The 19,026-nt window shown below is 43.7% G+C and overlaps 1 protein-coding gene across 1 annotated transcript; it reads right to left on the bottom strand.

The window, feature by feature from the left end:
- Nucleotides 1-1,801: 1,801 nt before the first annotated feature.
- On the bottom strand, nt 1,802-18,758 carry TMEM268 (transmembrane protein 268). The gene is given in 9 exon segments (XM_067472233.1): nt 1,802-1,914; nt 1,917-1,989; nt 4,253-4,333; nt 7,909-8,019; nt 9,443-9,592; nt 9,889-9,996; nt 12,918-13,027; nt 14,092-14,268; nt 18,626-18,758. Coding segments are annotated over 8 exon segments (846 nt in total). The 5' UTR covers nt 14,192-14,268; nt 18,626-18,758.
- Between the last annotated feature and the right edge of the window lie 268 nt (nt 18,759-19,026).

The following is a 19,026-nucleotide window of genomic DNA, read 5'->3' as shown; positions in this document are numbered from 1 at the left end:
CACCGAAGAGTGTTATCCGGCAAAGACTAGGATGGGATTGCCAATAGCCAACCTCCCCATGACATGAGCCATAAAAACAATTCACTTCCCCATTCAATGCCTCCAAATTGCCCTGTTTCAAAGTCCAGAGTCCAGAGTAAGTCCTGAAATGGATTCATATGCGCCAATAAAGGCTTTGTTTATTGGCACAGAAGAAGAAGAAGAAGGAGAAGGAGAAGGAGAAGGAGAAGGAGAAGGAGAAGGAGAAGGAGAAGGAGAAGAGGAGGAGGAGGAGGAAGAAGAAGAAGAGGACGAGGAGGAGGAAGTAGAAGAAAAAGAGGAGGAGGAAGAAGAAGAAGAAGGGGAAGAGGAAGAAGAGGAAGAAGAAGAGGAGGAGGAGGAGGAGGGGGAAGAAGAAGAAGAGGAGGATGAAGATGAAGAAGAAGAGGAGGAGGGGGAAGAAGAAGAAGAGGGAGAAGAAGAGGACGAGGAGGAGGAAGTAGAAGAAAAAGAGGAGGAGGAAGAAGAAGAAGAAGGGGAAGAGGAAGAAGAGGAAGAAGAGGAGGAGGAGGAGGAGGAGGAGGAGGAGGAGGAGGAGGAGGGAGAAGAAGAAGAAGAGGGAGAAGAAGAGGAGGAGGAGGAGGAAGAAGAAGAGGAGGAGGAAAAGAAGAAGAAGAGGAGGAGGAGGAGGGGGAGAAGAAGAAGAGGAAGAAGAAGAGAAGGAGGAGGGGGGAAGAAGAAGAAGAGGGAGAAGAAGAGGAGGAGGAAGAAGAAGAGGAGGAGGAAAAGGAGAAGAAGAAGAGGAGGAGGAGGGGGAGAAGAAGAAGAAGGGGAAGAAGAAGAGGAGGAGGAGGAGGAAGAAGAAGTAGAAGAAAAAGAGGAGGAGGAAGAAGAAGAAGAAGAGAAGAAGAGGAGGGAAAAGAAGAAGAAGAAGAAGAAGGGGAAGAAGAAGAGGAGGAGGAGGAGGAGGAGGAAGAAGAAGTAGAAGAAGAAGAGGAGGAGGAAGAAGAAGAGGAGGAGGAGGGGGAGAAGAAGAAGGGGAAGAAGAAGAGGAGGAGGAGGAAGAAGAAGAGAAGAAGAGGAGGAGGAGGGAAAAGGAGAAGAAGAAGAAGGGGAAGAAGAAGAAGAGGAGGAGGAGGAGGAGGAGGAAGAGGAGGAGGAAGAAGAAGAAGAAGAAGTAGAAGAAGAAGAGGAGGAAGAAGAGGAGGAGGAGGAGGGGGAGAAGAAGAAGGGGAAGAAGAAGAGGAGGAGGAGGAGGAAGAAGAAGTAGAAGAAGAAATAATTTATATTTCCCACCCCATCTTCCAGAGGAGACTCAGGGCGGCTTACAAAAAGCAACAGTGCAAACAACACATAAGGTATACAATAGGAATTAGGCTAAATCAATAAAAAATAAACACCAAGGACAAATAAAATGAACACACGTGTATAGTTTAACATACAACCCTCAAGTTAAAATAACATAAATGAATAAAACATAATAAACATTAAATCCTACTCTACAAACCAAATTTGACATCCAGCCACAATCAAATGAAAAGTATCGACGCCAGGGTAAGACTTCAACCTATTTAGGTCCTCCAAATATCAGATGTTGCATTAGCCATTGTCAAAGGCCAGTTTGAAAAGCCATATCTTTAGTTCTGTCCGAAAAGATTGATCAGGGATTGTTGGAAGAGAGATCTTGCTGGACCACAGTGTCCATAGCCACATTGCCAGCATGCTGAGGAATACCAGGAAGGCACTCTAAACTGGGGGGGGGGGGGGGGGGGGGGGGGGGGGAATGCATGCCATATTAATTGAACTTCTAGCAAAGCAAACCTTACTTCTGGGCTCCATCGGGGATGAGACGGAGAGGCTCCCGATATGTAATGACTCCTCTACTGCTATTCCTTCTCTCAGATAACAGTGGGGTCTCTTCCAAAGCACTGCTGGTTTGTTTCCCAGAGCAGGGACGACAGGGCTCTCTATTACAAGGCAGAGTTTGTCCAGGTTGTGCTTCCATGTAGACTGAAACGAAAGGAGGAAAATAATCGATTCCAATGACAATACTACGGCACACAAACTGCAGCATTTTCTGTTTTAAAAGAGGCATTTCATTTTGAAATGCAAGCACATTGCCTTTTGATGTGAAAATACAACTTCCCACTGGCACGAAAGCCAACAGCCATCACAGATTTGCCTTAGGGTTGCCATAGCTCAGAAACAACTTCAAGGCACTCAACACTCAAGCATAGTCATTGCAGGGAAGGTTGGAAGTCAACCTATCTTTGTGTGTGTGTGTGTGTGTGTGTATCTATATAAATACAAATCTAAAGTCCGTTTGTGGGATTAACAGAACTGGGCCACAGCAACGTGTGGCAGGGGATGGCGCATATATATATATATATATATATATATATATATGGGTAAAAGATAAAGGTTTCCCCCTGACATGAAGTCCAGTCATGTCTGACTCTGGGTGTTGCATCTCCATTTCTAAGCCGAAGAGCCGCCGCTGTCCATAGACACCTCCAAGGTCATGTGGCCGGCATGACTGTATGGAGTGCCATTACCTTCCCACCGGAGCGGGTACCTATTGATCTACTCACATTTGCATGTTTTCGAACTGCTAGGTTGACAGAAGCTGGGGCTGACAGCAGAAGCTCATGCTGCTCCCCGGATTCGTACCTGCGACCTTACGGTCAACAAACTCAGCAGCTATGTAGCATTTCTGGTTAATCACTAGCAGCAACAGATCACTGCCAACCAGAAGGTGGCAAGTTCAAAGCCCGGGTTGGATTGAGCACCCGGCTGTTAAGCCTAGCATACTGTCCACCTAAGCAGTTTGAAAACAGCTGAGCCATGAGTAGAGAAATTAGGTACTGCTTAAAGCGGGGAGGTATTTTATGACACCATCAAAATGCCGGCGATCAAAGAACAAGAAGGAAATACTACGACACCATCACAATGCCGGCGATCAAAGAACAAGGAGGAAATCAAAAGGGCTCGGCATCATGGTGGATTAAACGACAGCACCTCCTGTGGCCAGAATGAGCATAACCTCCAGGCGCCAAAGTTGGAAATGCCGAAATACCTCTATCTGTCTGTCTTGTATGTCTAAAAATGGCATCAAATGTTTGTTGTGTATGTGCGCATTATGATCCGCTCTGAGTCTCATTTGGGGTAAGCACTGGGATTGTGGAGCAGCTGGCTGAGTGTCAGCTGCATTAAGATCACTCTGACCAAAAAAAGTCATGAGTTCTAAGCCAGCCCGGGTTGGAGTGGGTTTCCAACCAACTGTGTAGCCTGTTGTTGACCTTTGCAACCCAAAAGACAGTTGCATCTGTCAAGTAGGAAAAATTAGGTACCACCTTAAAAGTGTGGGGAGGCTAAATTAACTAATTTATGAGGCCATAAAAAAGACTCCAGCAAGCACTTCAGCAAAAAGCATGCAGGGAATGCGGAAGTACTTCATCAGTGTCGCAGATGGACGATGAAAGCGACAGCTCCCCTGGCGGCCAGAAATAGCCTCTGTCTATGTCTGCCCCCGGTGGCGCAGTGGGTTAAATCACTGAGCTGCTGAGCTTGTTGATCGAAAGGTCGCAGGTTCGATTCCGGGGAGCGGTGTGAGCTTCCGCTGTCAGCCCTAGCTTCTGCAACCTAGCAGTTCGAAAACATGCAAATGTGAGTAGATCAATAGGTACCGCTCCGGCGGGAAGGTAACGGCGCTCCATGCAGTCATGCCGGCCACATGACCTTGGAGGTGTCTACGGACAACGCGGGCTCTTCGGCTTAGAAATGGAGATGAGCACCACACCCCAGAGTCAGACATGACTGGACTTAATGTCAGGGGACTACCTTTACCTATGTCTGTATATGTTTTTGTCAAAATTGGCACTGAATGTTTGCCATATATGTGTATGCTGTAATCTGCCCTGAGTCCCCTGTGGGGTGAGAAGGGCGGAATAGAAAAGCTGTAAATAAATAAATAAATAAATACATAAGAAGGGCAGAATACAAATACGGTAAATAAATAAATGTGTTTTCTGCATTACAAAACAGTGTATCATTCAATTACACATAAAAATACATTTCAAAGTATGAAGACCAATCAGGAACTGTAAAGAAAGCTTTGTGTTCTCCTCTAGATGTGGGGAAATGCCACAATTATTTGCTTCTATCTGCTAAGGTAGACTTCCTTGCTTGTCCATCTGTGTTTGTAGTAATTGTGGTTTTGTGAGTATATCTTCTGCAGATCGTCAGCCTCAAGGCAAGAACGGAAACAACTCACCTCCTGGTTCCTCTTCATTTGGACCAAAGTGTCTGCCAAGGACTGAAGGCAGGGTTCCACTTTGTAATGGATAAACCACAGCTGAATGGAGTATAGGAAAGTTAAAACACACTATGTTTTTGTCATGGCACAACAGAGCTGTTTAGTTGCATCGTGGCTCTTGTGGTTGGTTTATAGAGAATTATGGCTCACCAGAACTATTAAAGTTGGGTTATGGCTCTTGTGAACGCTTAATTAGTGGGTTCCTTGTGCTCACTCCACCCAGATTTGACTTGCACAGCAGTGTACATATCACCACAAATTGAAAATAGAAGATGTCAGGTTGTAGCAAGGACATATAACGTCTCTATCTGTCCCAAGGTAAGTCAGGTAAGACTCAACCTCTAGGTCAGTGGTTCTTAACCTGTGGGCCGCAAGAACTAAAGAAAGGTCTGTGGCTCTAGATTATTAAATATGCTTTTCTGTGAGCGAGTAGATGGTGCCTACTGGGTGACATATGTTCTGTATCAGAAACTAGAGCTGATGTAGTCTATCCAATGCAATTTTCTGAATCAGCACCCCAAATAAACAAATCTGAAGTTGAACAAAAACTGATTTGTAAACCTTTTGGTACTAATGTTGGAGAGTGGTCCCTGGTCAAAAAAAGGTTGGGAACCACTGCTCTATGTGGTCAAGTTCTGAGTCTATTGTTGGGCTATCATTCTACTGGTGAAGAACAATGAAATAAACCACAGAATCATGGAGTTGGAAGAGACCATTGTTGGAAATAGCAACCTTCTCAAGCATCCACAAGTAATGACTAATAGGCCAGAGTAGAAGCCTGGGAAGAGAGTGTCAAACCTCCATTTTGAGAGGGTCTGCCAGTAAAGCAGCCATCTTGAGAGTGGATAGTTAGAAGATGGGAGGAGATCTCCTGGGATTGGCTAGAGCAGATGGGAGGAGCCAAGTCTTGGGAGGGAAAAAGTTTCAGCTTCTGAGAGAGAAGTGAAGTTGGGATTTGGGAACGGAAGGAAGAAGTGCTTTTGAGACTAGGTTTTTCTGAGAGAGTATGTTTGTGTCAGGCAGGGCTGCATAATTGGCAAGAAGGGTCAAGTAGCCTCCTGATTACTTGTGGGTGACAACACAAGGGGTTTGCTCTCTAGGTGGAGTAAATTAGCTGTAAACAGCTCTGGTGAGAGTTATCTAATTGCTCAGAAGACAGCCTGGGATAGGTTAGTCAAGAACTCATTGCTATTTCGCTGAAGTAGAGTGAGGGATTTTGTTTGTAACCAAGTCAAGAAACTCTTTTTAAGCAACCATTAAGATATTGTGCTATAGTAACAAGTCAAGCGTTTGTGCCTCTTAAAAGAAGTCAATTGTCTGCTTGTTCTTATAAATAAATCTTTTCTCTATTCAACTTTTGAAGAAGCCTCTATTGTTACTCATTCCATTGGTAATTCTGGAGTAGAATTTCCAGTCAGTTTAATATCATAATACTACAGAAAGGTCTCTTATCCAAACAGTCATTTTGGGAGCTAAGGGGAGAGTTGTGTTGGCAGAGAAGGGAAAAGGTTACCTCAGAAACTCATTTTAAAATCCTAAGGCAGCTTGGGTGGTGGCAGCAATAAACCAAAAGAAGACTGAAGCAGTGTTCACTCTACCAGTACACACATCTAACATCATATCGCTACCTCAATGTAGATCAGCTGGGGCCTGATTCCTTCACACTATTGTCCCGTAATGTGAGATTACATACAATCCTGTATATTGGTGTCCAGCTGCGCGATATACATTGATATCTGGTGTTAGATCATAAGAGGGATTACCTTGTTACGTTATACTGGTGGCAAGTGGTGAGAATCATAATAAGGTAGTCCCTTAATCCTTTATATTATTTGTTATGTATATAATTGCTTGCTGTATTGCATATGAGTATACATTAACTCTTTGATGTGGGAGTGGCTGCAGACCATGTGATCAGGTCTGGGCTTGTTCAGAACTCAGACTCCATTTTGTAATAGTACAGTTTAGACTTCAGTAGAGTGTTTGCTGTACAGAACAGTATGCTGTATCAAAGCCAATAGAGAGGCCATTGGACTTTCAGACTAAACATAATATAATCTATATAAATAAAAATGTAATGTTCATTTGTGGGATTAACATAACTCAAAAACCACTGGACGAATTGACACCAAATTTGGACACAAAACACATTGGTATCAGACCAACGAGTGACCATCACTCATAAAACACTGAAAAGCACAACAGAAGATACTTAAAAAGCCAAAAAAAATACATTACAACACATGCACAAAACCACATCAATACACATATACACAAATATATATACATACACATATATACACACACAAAACCCATATACACAGACTGGGCCACAGCAATGCGTGGCAGGGGACAGCTAGTCTATTTAAATAAAAATGTAATGTTCGTTTGTGGGATTAACAGAACTCAAAAACCACTGAGGGAATTGACACCAAATTTGGACACAAGACACCTAACAACCCAATGCATGTCCTTCACTCAAAAAAAATGATTTTGTCATTTGGGAGTTGTAGTTGCTGGGATTTATAGTTCAACTACAATCAAAGATCATTCTGAACCCCACCAATGATGGAACTGAACCAAACTTGGCACACAGTTCTTCCATGACCAACTGAAAATACTGGAAGTGTTTGGTGGGCAGTGTCCTTTGGTTTTGGAGTTGTAGTTCACCTACATCCAGAGATCACTGTAGACTCAAACAATGATGGATCTGGACCAAACTCTACACAAATACTCAATATGCCCAAATATGAACACTGGTGGAGTCTGGGGAAAATAGAATCTTGACATTTGAGAGTTGTAGTTGCTGGGATTTATAGTTCACCTATAATCAAAGAGCATTCTGAACCCCACCAACAATAGAATTGGGCCAAACCTCCCACACAGAACCCCATGTGGGCCACAGCAACACGTGGCAGGGGACAACTAGTAATAATAATATTTATATCCCAATGGGGACTCGGGGCAGCTAATATGAGACCAAGCCCAAAAACAATACAAGAAAATAATATACAAAACAATAGAAAATTAAACATAACAAAATACATAATGTAACAAAATAAACATCTAATCACCTCTCAACAAAAGTTTGCTCCAGGCACTGTCAGGCCATTATATGCTAATCAAGGTGGTCAGTTGAAACATTCACACCTAGCTCCAGCAGACAAGAGTCCTTTGTGCCACCCTGGTCATTCCATAGATATATAAACCCTTTTCCTAGTTCCAACAGGCCTCACTACATCTGAGGATGCTTGCCATAGATGCAGGCAAAACGTCAGGAGAGAATGCCTCAAGACCATGGCCATATAGCCCGAAAAAAACCTACAACAACCCAAAATAAACAGAGACTCTGTGTGACTTACACCATAGGTTGGTTGTCAGATGAAAACTAGAGAATTCAGGAAGGGCAGGATGAAAAGTGAAAAGGCACACGTCTTTGGAAAGCTTAATTTAGAAACACAACACATCAAATAAAGCAAGGTGTTCTTGGACATCTTGCACCGTATTCCCAAACTGACTCAATCTGAGGTAAACCCACAGATGCGTTCTTTAGGGGTTTAGCAAAGCCAACCTATGTAGATTTGTGCATTTCTTGTCTTGGAAAGAAAGGATACCTGCGGAACGCTGTGATGCTTGTCTGGAAGATTGGTGAAGCCCACCAAAAATTCACGTTTCATGAAAACCTCATTTGCAGCTGCCAACCTCATGTCAGTATTCATATTCATCTGGTGAATGAAGAAGTGGGAAAGAAGACCCAGTTGAGAAGATCACCATTAAGAATATTAACTATACGCAACACACAACATGGAAGTCCATTGACTAAATTCTTGCTGAAATAAAACAAAATGAGTCTTCATTGGCCTGTGGAAGGACAGTAAAGAGGGTGCCAGATTAGCCTTCCTGGGAAGCTTTGAAGAAGCCTCCAAGGAGTTCCTCCCCCACATTGATGCTATTAACGTGTGTACTTTTTGAACCTTAAAAATGTTTTTTAATCCGTTCTAAGTGGAACAGAGTAGATCAGGCACTTTCAGAGAAAGAAGTAGACACACCGACTCCAATAGTATGGCTTGTTGATGTCGCAATCCCAGGTGACAGCAGGATTGAAGAGAAACAACTGGAAAAGCTGACACGATATGAGGATTTAAAGTTCGAACTGGAACAAGCCAGTCAAGGAAGTCCCAGTCATGATCGGCACATTGGGTGCAGTGCCTAAAGACCTTGGCCTGCACTTAAGCACAATAGGCGCTGACAAAATTACCATCTGCCAGCTACAGAAGGCCACCTTACTGGGATCTGCATGCATTATTTGCCGATACAACACACAGTCCTAGACACTTGGGAAGTGTCCGACATGTGATCCAATACAACAGCCAGCAGAGTGTCTGCTGTGGACTCATCTTGTTGTGTTTCTAATAATAATAATAATAATAATAATAATAATAATACATCACACAATCCTAGAAACTTGGGGAGTGTCCGACGTGTGATCCAATACAACAGCCAGCAGCGTGAACTTGTTTGCTGTGGACTCATCTTGTGGTGTTTCAAATAATAATAATAATAATAATAATAATAATAATAATAATACATCACACAGTCCTAGAAACTTGGGGAGTGTCCGACGTGTGATCCAATACAACAGCCAGCAGAGTGATCTTGCCTGCTGTGGACTCATCTTGTGTGTTTCAAATAATAATAATAATAATAATTATTATTATTATTATTACTATTATTATTCAACTTGTGATTTTGTAATACGAAATCTAGCATATAGATCTTGTTTGCTATGACATACTGTGCTTTTGTGTCAATAATAATAATAATAATAATAATAATAATAATAATAATAATGCTTTATTTATAGCCTGCCCTATCTCCCTAAAGGGACTCGAGGTGACTAAGGGACTCATGGCAGCTATTCTTCACATCCTTTGTTCTCCATAATGCAGTTTATGGAGAAGTAAGTACTATTTTTAGGATGGTGTCATCAGCCTTGCTCGACGTTTATAGTCCTCAGCTAGACCCCAAACATGCAATTCATTCAATTCATTCAATCCATTCATAACACTATGACCATAGCGAATCAGAGAGAATCGTACCAAACAAGCATCATCGTGGAAGCCACAGACACATCCAGTGTCTTCTTACCTTGCTTTGGCATCGATGGATTACGAGTCGGACAACCACAGCAGCCACTAAGGCCATTACAGTGACTATGATGCCGACTTCCCAGGAAGGTCCTACGGAAAATGCCTTTACTGTGGAATAAAGATTGACCCAGAGAATCATGTAGAGAACCTGAAATGATGATGAGGAGAGAAAGCATTATTTCCATTGTCTCCATTTAACAAGGATAATTACAAGATATCATGGAAGATATGTGTTTGCAACAGGAATGGAAGAAATATTAGAAAATATTTGAAAAATTGCTTTAAGAGTTACTTTTTTCTGTGAAGAGAAGAATATTAGAATCAAAAGGATCTTCACTGTTTTCTGCACAAAATTCCCTTGTGGGAGTTTTAAACATAAAATAAATGATCAGACATGAAACATATATGTTCTCATCAATATCTGGGATGCTTCATGCTTCTTACCACAGCAATGGATATTCCAAAAGCCCTGGAGTTGTAGAATAAGTAGTTTCTCACTTCTGGCTCCAAAACGGCATGTTGGATTAGATGTTTCCACTGATCAACAGACATCTGTTTGGATAATGATACGGTCATTATCATTATGTCTACAGTCTATCCTGTATCCTATGGTTAGTCAAATGCATCAAATCAACTCCTAAATGTAAATTGCATGGATTGAATGAGTCTACTGTAAACAGGCCTTTGTTTACAGATCAGAGCAGACAACAGGCATCAAAGGGTAGAGCGTTTGTCTAGGAAAGTTGGGGAGAAATGTCATGGGAGACTAAATGCTTTCATGGGTGGCTTTTAATTGGCAAGTTGGTTACTTTAAAGTTAGTTCAGGCAACGTAGCATTTAGAGCAGTGTTTCTCAACCTGGGGGTCGGGACCCCTGGGGGGGTCGTGAGGGGGTGTCAGAGGGGTCGCCAAAGACCATCAGAAAACACAGGGGGTTCTGTGTGTGGCGTTCAGAATTCACTTTGATTGGAGGTGAACTATATATCCCAGGAATTAAAACTCCCAAATGTCAAGTCTCTTTTCCACAAACTCCACTAGTGTTCACATTATTGAGCATTCATGCCAATTTTGATCCAGATCCATCATTGTTTGAGTCCACGGTGTTCTTTGGATATAGGTGAACTACAACTCCAAAACTCAAGGTCAATGCCCACCAAACCCTTCCAGTATTTTGTCATGGGAGCTCTGTGTGCCAAGTTTGGTTCAATTCCATCATTGGTGGGGTTCAGAATGCTCTTTGATTGTAGGTGAACTATAAATCCCAGCAACTACAACTCCCAACTGGCAAGGCCTATTTTCCCCAAATTCCACCAGTGTTCATATTTGGGCATATTGAGTATTTGTGCCAAGTTTGGTCCGGATTTATTATTGTTTGAGTCCACAGTGCTGTCTGGATATAGGTGAGTTCAGAATGTTCTTTGATTTTAGGTGAACTATAAATCCCAGCAACTACAACTCCAAATGACAAAATAACCCCCCCCCCCCCATCTACCCCCCACCCACCCCCAATATTCAAATTTGGGCCTATCAGGTATTTGTATCAAATTTGGTCCTGGGAATGAAAATACATTCTGCATATCGGATATTAACATTACGATTCACGACAGTAGCAAAATTACAGTTATGACGTAGCAACAAAAATATTTTTTATGGTTGGGGGTCACCACAACATGAGGAACTGGATTAAGGGGCCGCAGCATTAGGAAGGTTGAGAAACACTGATTTAGAGGGAGAAGCTAGGCCTGTGTTCCTGGTCCATGTTTAAAGTCAAGTTTTTGGTCTTGGGATTCGAGTATACTGGAAGTTTCTAAGTTCCCATTTTTGTATTCATGATCAGGTTTTTCTAAGGATACCTTTTGCTTGTGGACTTCAGCTGTTCTTGTAATTTCTGGCTATCCATGGACTGTATTACCTTTGAATCTGTTTGAGACATTTGGATTCCTGTTGGGTTATTGCTTATTGCTAAACCATTTTTGGATATATTTCTTCTTTCTCTGTTCCTGATTTTTTCCTATACTTTTGATATATTTTACAATAAACTATTTGCTTATATTCTGGACTCTTCTGTGGTGCTGTGATCATAGGGGTTTTCCAGGCCTGGGGTGCAACACAAATCCTATATAAATAAAAATGTAATGTTCGTTTGTGGGATTAATATAACTCAAAAACCACTGGGTGAATTGACACCAAATTTGGACACAATACACCTATCAGGCCAACAAGTGACCATTACTCATAAAACACTGGAAAACACAGCAGAAGAGACGTTAAAAGACAAAAAATAAAAAATACATTACAACGCATGCACAAAACCACATATATATACGCAAGCAACACACATATGTACACATATACACAAATATATATAACCTTCTTCAAGCTAAGCATCCCCAGCTCCTCACAGGGATTCATGGTTTCCAGGCCTTTGACCATGTTGGTCTCCCTTCTCTGGACATGTTCTAGATCAGTGGTTCTCCACCTTTTTTTGACCAGGGATCACCTTGACCAGAGAGCACATGACCAGGGACCACATGACCAGGACCACTTTGACCAGGGACCACTTTGACCAGGGACCACATGACCAGGGACCACTTTGACCAAGGACCACATGACCAGGGACCACTTTGACCAGGGACCACATGACCAGGGACCACTTTGACCAGGGACCACTTTGACCAAGGACCACTTTGACCAAGGACCACTTTGACCAGGAACCACTTTGACCAGGGACCACTTGACCAGGGACCACTTTGACCAGGAACCACTTTGACCAGGAACCACTTTGACCAGGAACCACTTTGACCAGGGACCACTTGACCAGGGACCACTTTGACCAGGAACCACTTTGACCAAGGACCACATGACCAGGGACCACTTTGACCAGGGACCACTTTGACCAGGGACCACATGACCAGGGACCACTTTGACCAGGGACCACTTTGACCAGGGACCACTTTGACCAAGGGCCACTTGACCAGGGACCACTTTGACCAGGAACCATTCTCCAACTCAAGGTTACGAATCAGTTTTTGGTCAACTTTAGATTCAGTTTAGTTATTTAGGGTGTTGATTCAGAAAATTGCATTGGATAGACCACATTAGTTTTGGTTTCTGATACAGAACATATGTCACCCAGTAGGCACCATCTACTTGCTCACAGAAAACTGTATTTAATAATCTAGAGCCACGGACCTTGTTTTAGGTCTTGCGGCCCACCAATGGACCACGGCCCACAGGTTAAGAACCACTGGCCTAGAGGTTGAATCTTACCTGATTTTACCATACTCAGACTTATCTTGGTCCAGATAAAGGTTTTATATGTCCTTACTACAACCTGACTGGTTGGGAACCACTGTTCTAGATTCTCAATCTCTTTCTCAAATTATGGTGCCCAGAACAAGTCACAGTTTTGGTGACATTCCTCAAACCACTCTCCTTTTGCTCTTCAGGTCTCAGCAATAGGTGGAACCTTACCTCGATCCCCAGGTTTCTCAGCCTATCTGACCACAGATTGATATCGAACGGAGTGGAAAAACAGGCCTGGTGAGCTGTAAGGACCAGGAGAACCAGCCCATTCTGAAACCCTACAAAGAATAGTATTATTATTATTTATTATTTACAGTATTTGTATACCGCTTTTCTCACCCCTAGGGGGACTCAAAGCGGTTTACACATAAGTAATAGCAAAATTCAATGCCAGTACAAACAATTAGAATTATACACTACAATTAGACATAAATCAGGTTAAAAACAGTACATCCACAAGCAATAAAACAATAATTAAAATAATAAAACAGTCTCATCCGTCGAATCGCCGTTCCACGATTGTCTTTCTGAAATGCTGCATACATTTACTTCTACTGCCCGAAGGCCTGGTCTCAAAACCATGAGTTTAATTTTTTTCTAAAAGCCAGGAAGGAGGGAGTGGATCTTACCTTATTTGGGAGTGTGTTCCGTAGGCAGGGGGCCACAGCCGAGAAGGCCCTGTCTCTCATCCCTGTGCTGTTGATGGGAGCGAGAGCAGGGCCTCCCCGGATGATCTTAGATTACAAGGTGGGATGTACAAGCAATAAAACAATAATTAAAACAATAAGTCTCGTCCATCGAATTGCCGTTCCAGTCATTGTCTTTCTGAAATGCTGCATACATTTACTTCTACTGCCCGAAGGCCTGGTCCCAAAACTATGATTTTAATTTTTTTTCTAAAAGCCAGGAGGGAGGGAGCGGATCTTACCTCATTTAGAAGTGTGTTCCATAGGCAGGGGGCCACAGCTGAGAAGGCCCTGTCTCTCGTCCCCACCAGACACATCTGTGCTGTGGACGGAAGCGAGAGCAGGGCCTCCCCGGATGATCTTACATTACGAGGTGGGACATAGGGGTGGATGCGTTCGGACAAGTAAGCTGGGCCAGAAAAGTAGTAAAGAAGGCTCAGCATGAATGACGGGAACATCACAATGTAATGTAACTTTCAGGGAATGAAATATCCCAAGGTTAATGATATTCATTCAATATGCAGCCGAACCACCCAAAGATATCGCAAAGCATTGAAATGCACATAAGAATCAGCACACAGCCATTCGCCGTAATAGAGGAAACATTTCTATGCTAATCTCTCTCCATATAAGTGACAATAAATTATTCCACTTACCGTTTCTCCCAGAGACAGAGAAGTCCTCCGTTTGACTGTGACAGAAAGCAACGGAGAACGACAACTCCCTTTTCTCAGCTTGACTTTCCCCCGAAGCCATGATAAGGAGGCAGATTACCTCTCGGGATCCAGCCCTCCTGATCTGGTGCTTGTCACTGAGCTCTTGCAGGTATTTCCCTGGGGGGAAAGCATAGAGGCAAGTGGAGCCACGTCTTCCATTCCATGCCCAAGTGGTGGTCAGACGTTGGCTATGAAGACGGTGCTTGCCATGGAGTGTTTTGAAAGCTCCGTTCTACGTTGCTGCCAGTGTTTCACTTCCACTTGGTTTTTCTTTTCCTTTCCTCCTGAACTGCTGCACTGAGTCACGCTCTGAAGCAAGGTTGGGCTCGCCACAAAAACAGTTGCGTTGAGGCCGATCCCGGAAAAGAGGCCCGTTCATGCACACAACACCCATGCCCTTTGCTCACCTGCCCTTAGAAAAAATTCAAAACTCAGCCAGAAACTACCTACGGAAGGTCTCTTTCATGCTATTCCTGGATAATCTGGGTCCAACTCTAATGGACCATTGTAAACACAAGCAGGGGCGGCTCAACCATTGCGCAAAGTAAGCATTTGCAATATGGTTGATTTTGCCCAGGGGCGCTTTTGAGGCACTCTTGGGGGAAAATAGACCTTGACATATGCGAGTTGTTGTTACTAGGATATATAGTTCACCTACAATCAAAGAGCATTCTGAACTCCACCAATGATGGAATTGAACCAAATATGGCACACAGAACTTCCATGACAAACAGAAAATATATATCAGTGATTGTTGGGGGGGGGGGGGCACCAAAATACTGTTTGCTTACCATTGAAAATTACCTAGGGCCACATCTGAACACAAGCACAATTTATGCCCCAATATGTACATGCTAACAACAGTACAACAAACTACAGTAGACTCTCACACTGGGTATATACTGCCATATAATGCCATTCAAATGCTCTATGCCAGTGGTTCTCAACCTGGGGGTCGGGACCCCTGGAGGGGTCGCGAGGGGGTGTTGGTCATGGGAGTTCTGTGTGGGAAGTTTGGCCTTATTCTATCGTTGGTGGGCTTCTGAATGCTCTTTGGTTGTAGGAGAACTATAAATCCCAGCAACTACAACTCCCAAATGTCAAGGTCTATTTTCCTCGAACTTCACCAGTGTTCACATTTTGGCACATTGAATATTCGTGCCAAGTTTGGTCCAGATCCATCATTATTCGAAAAAGATCTTGGAGACCTCGTGGACAACAAGTTAAACATGAGCCAACAATGTGATGTGGCGGCAAAAAAAGCCAATGGGATTTTGGCCTGCATCAATAGGAGCCTAGTGTCTAGATCCAGGGAAGTCATGCTACCCCTCTATTCCGCTTTGGTTAGACCACATCTGGAATATTGTGTCCAATTCTAGGCACCACAATTCAAGAGAGATATTGACAAGCTGGAATGTGTCCAGAGGAGGGAGACTAAAATGATCAAGGGTCTGGAGAACAAGCCCTATGAGGAGCGGCTTAAGGAGCTGGGCATGTTTAGCCTGAAGAAGAGAAGGCTGAGAGGAGATATGATAGCCATGTATAAATATGTGAGAGGAAGCCACAGGGAGGAGGGAGCAAGCTTGTTTTCTGCTTCCCTGGAGACTAGGACGCGGAACAATGGCTTCAAACTACAAGAGAGGAGATTCCATCTGAACATGAGGAAGAACTTCCTGACTGTGAGAGCCGTTCAGCAGTGGAACTCTCTGCCCCGGAGTGTGGTGGAGGCTCCTTCTTTGGAAGCTTTTAAACAGAGGCTGGATGACCATCTGTCAGGGGTGATTTGAATGCAATATTCCTGCTTCTTGGCATGGAGTTGGACTGGATGGCCCATGAGGTCTCTTCCAACTCTTTGATTCTATGATTCTATGATTATATAAATCCACAGTGCTCTCTGGTTGTAGGCAAACTACAACTCCCAAACTCAAGGTCAATGCCCACCAAACCCTTCCAGTATTTTCCGTTGGTCATGGGAGTTCTGTGTGCCAAGTTTAGTCCAATTCCATCGTTGGTAGAGTTCAGAATGCTCTTTGAATGTAGGTGAACTATAAATCCCCGCAACTACAACTCCCAAATGACAAAATCAATCCTCCCATAACACTCCAATAGAATACATCCTGCATATTAGATATTTAGATAATGATTCATAACAGTAGCAAAATTACAATTATGAAGTAGCAGTGAAAATAATTTAATGGTTGGGGGTCACCACAACATGAGGAACTGTATTAAGGGGTCGTGGCATTAGGAACGTTGAGAACCACTGGTCTAGGTAAAGGTAAAGGTTTTCCTCTGACATTAAGTCCAGTCATGTCCTCCTCTGGGGGTTGGTGCTCATCTCTATTTCTAAGCCGAAGAGCCAGCATTGTCTGTAGACACCTCCATGGTCATGTGGCCGGCATGACTGCATAGAGCAGTGGTTCTCAACCTTTCTAAAACCGGGATGCCTAAATATGGTTCCTCATGTTGTGGTGACCCCCAACCATGTTGTGATGACCCCCGACCTCACCTGCCCTGCGCCCTCGCCGAATGGTGAGAGTGCAAGGCAGGCGAGGTGGGCTTTGCACGTGTGAAGGAGCCCTCGCCTGGCCTACACCCTTGGGGTGAGGCCAATGGAGATGGCCTCGCGACCCCTCCAAAATGCCCAGGCGATCCCCCTGGGGGTTGCGACCCCCAGGTTGAGAACCGCTGTACTACTGGATATTGCATAATAGAGCTGGGTTGCTGTTCTTCTTTCCCTTCGAGGCAAAGGCAGTGGCAGTTGGGAGAGAAATGGTTGCAAAATGGTAACGTTTACACATTCTTACAACACACCCGAAATTAAGGACTTTAAATAAATATAATTTCCTCTACTTCATCTCTGGGCATTATAACATCTAAGTGATACATCACTGATCACGATTTCTGGTTTGACAAGCTAGTGCAGATACTTAGGGAGAGCCTAGTGTAGCGCAATCTTCTCCGAACCTCCAAAACTTGAGTCACCAGCAGCACATGATGTTGATTCCGTGCACTTACAATGGTTGTGAAACAAAACATTTCGCAACCGCGCTAAAGAATGAAGGAAACAATCCTTCCAGTGTGGTTAGGTACAGTGTTTTGGTGTTTGGGAAGACACAAAAAGTACATTGCCACCTGTTTGGGCGTGTTTGGTGCCTGCAATATTCTGAGAACAAGCATTTTCTTCACGTTTGTTGGAAACACCAACAAAAATCTGAGCCAAGGTCCTACATCTCGGTCTGTGTTTCATAACTATATGGATCCACAACTATGTCTGCAGAAATGCAATGAAGCCCTCTCAGCGAATGATGGAAATATGCATTCAGGAACTGGCAAGAGATATCCAATGTGCTTTTCTGCTCCAAATGCACATTATGCTTACTGCCTACTAGGGTGACTGTCCTGATTGTGGCCTTGGAGGCTGTGTAGTTTTTGGTTTGGCCATTTCATCTACCAGTAGCTAATAAGGTAAAGGTAGTCCCCTGACATTAAGTCCAGTCATGTCTGACTCTGGGGTGTGGTGCTCATCTCCATTTCTAAGCCGAAGAGCCAGTGTTGTCTGTAGACACCTCCAAGTTCATGTGGTCGGCATGACTGCATGGAGCGCCGTTACCTTCCCGCCGGAGCGATACCTAGTGATCTACTCACATTTGCATGTTTTCGAACTGCTAGGTTGGCAGAAGCTAGGGCTGACAGCGGAAGCTCACGCCGCTCCCCGGAATCGAACCTGCGACCTTTCGATCAACAAGCTCAGCAGCTCAGTGCTTTAACCCACTGTGCCACCGGGGGCTCCTCACCAGTAGCTAATACTTAACTACATATTGCCCTCTTGTGGTTGCACCTGAGTGCTGCATACAGACCTATAGACAGTTGCTCATCTATTTATTCTATTCTATCTATCTATCTATCTATCTATCTATCTACCGGTGGCGCAGTGGGTTAAAGCACTGAGCTGCTGAGCTTGTTGATCGAAAGGTCGCAGGTTCAATTCCGGGGAGCGGCATGAGCTTCCGCTGTCGGCCCTAGCTTCTGCCAACCTAGCAGTTTGAAAACATGCAATAGGTACCGCTCCAGCGGGAAGGTAACGGCGCTCCATGCAGTCATGCCGGCCACATGAACTTGGAGGTGTCTACAGACAACACTGGCTCTTCGGCTTAGAAATGGAGATGAGCACCACACCCGAGTCAGACATGACTGGACTTAATGTCAGGGGACTACCTTTACCTATCTATCTCTCTCTCTCTCTCTCTCTCTCTCTCTCTCTCTATCTATCTATCTATCTATCTGCTCTGTACGTAATGAGTACCTTAAAAACAAAAGAACCAATGAACGAAATTGCCTTTGCCTTTGCCTTTGCCTTTGCCTTTGCCTTTGCCTTTGCCCTTGCCCTTGCCCTTGCCCTTGCCCTTGCCCTTGCTGTTAGGGGAGTTTGTTTTAAAAGTTGGATGCAGGAAAAAATAAAATATCTCCTTACTTCTCAACTGGGAATGCAAGATCCGGGTGCAGTGTTCTATCTTCCACAGTTTCCTCTTGTTGGAGGAGATATATCAGAAGCCAGCCGGCCAGCCAAGATGGGTGCATTGGAGCAGGAAAGGAGATCTTATTCCCAGCTTTTGAGAAAGGAATGCAGTCATGCGCTCCTCAAATCCTCCAACACGGTTTCTTCTCCCCAAAGCTGAACTTGTAATAGATTAGAATTCTTTTTTGACAACGTTCCTAAGTGGTTTGTATATGGGTTGTTGCTAAATGCATTTAATTTTATCTTTTTTTGCATTCAGATTGTTATCATGATTATACGAGGGGTGTTCAGGAAATATTTCCCCTGACCCACTTCTATTTATTAGGCTTGGGCGGTTTCGTTCGTTAATTTCGTAA

Source organism: Anolis sagrei, chromosome 11, assembly GCF_037176765.1.
Source record: "Anolis sagrei isolate rAnoSag1 chromosome 11, rAnoSag1.mat, whole genome shotgun sequence".
NCBI classification, from domain to species: Eukaryota; Metazoa; Chordata; class Lepidosauria; order Squamata; family Dactyloidae; genus Anolis; species Anolis sagrei.
This window is presented reverse-complemented; position numbering and strand designations above follow the sequence as displayed.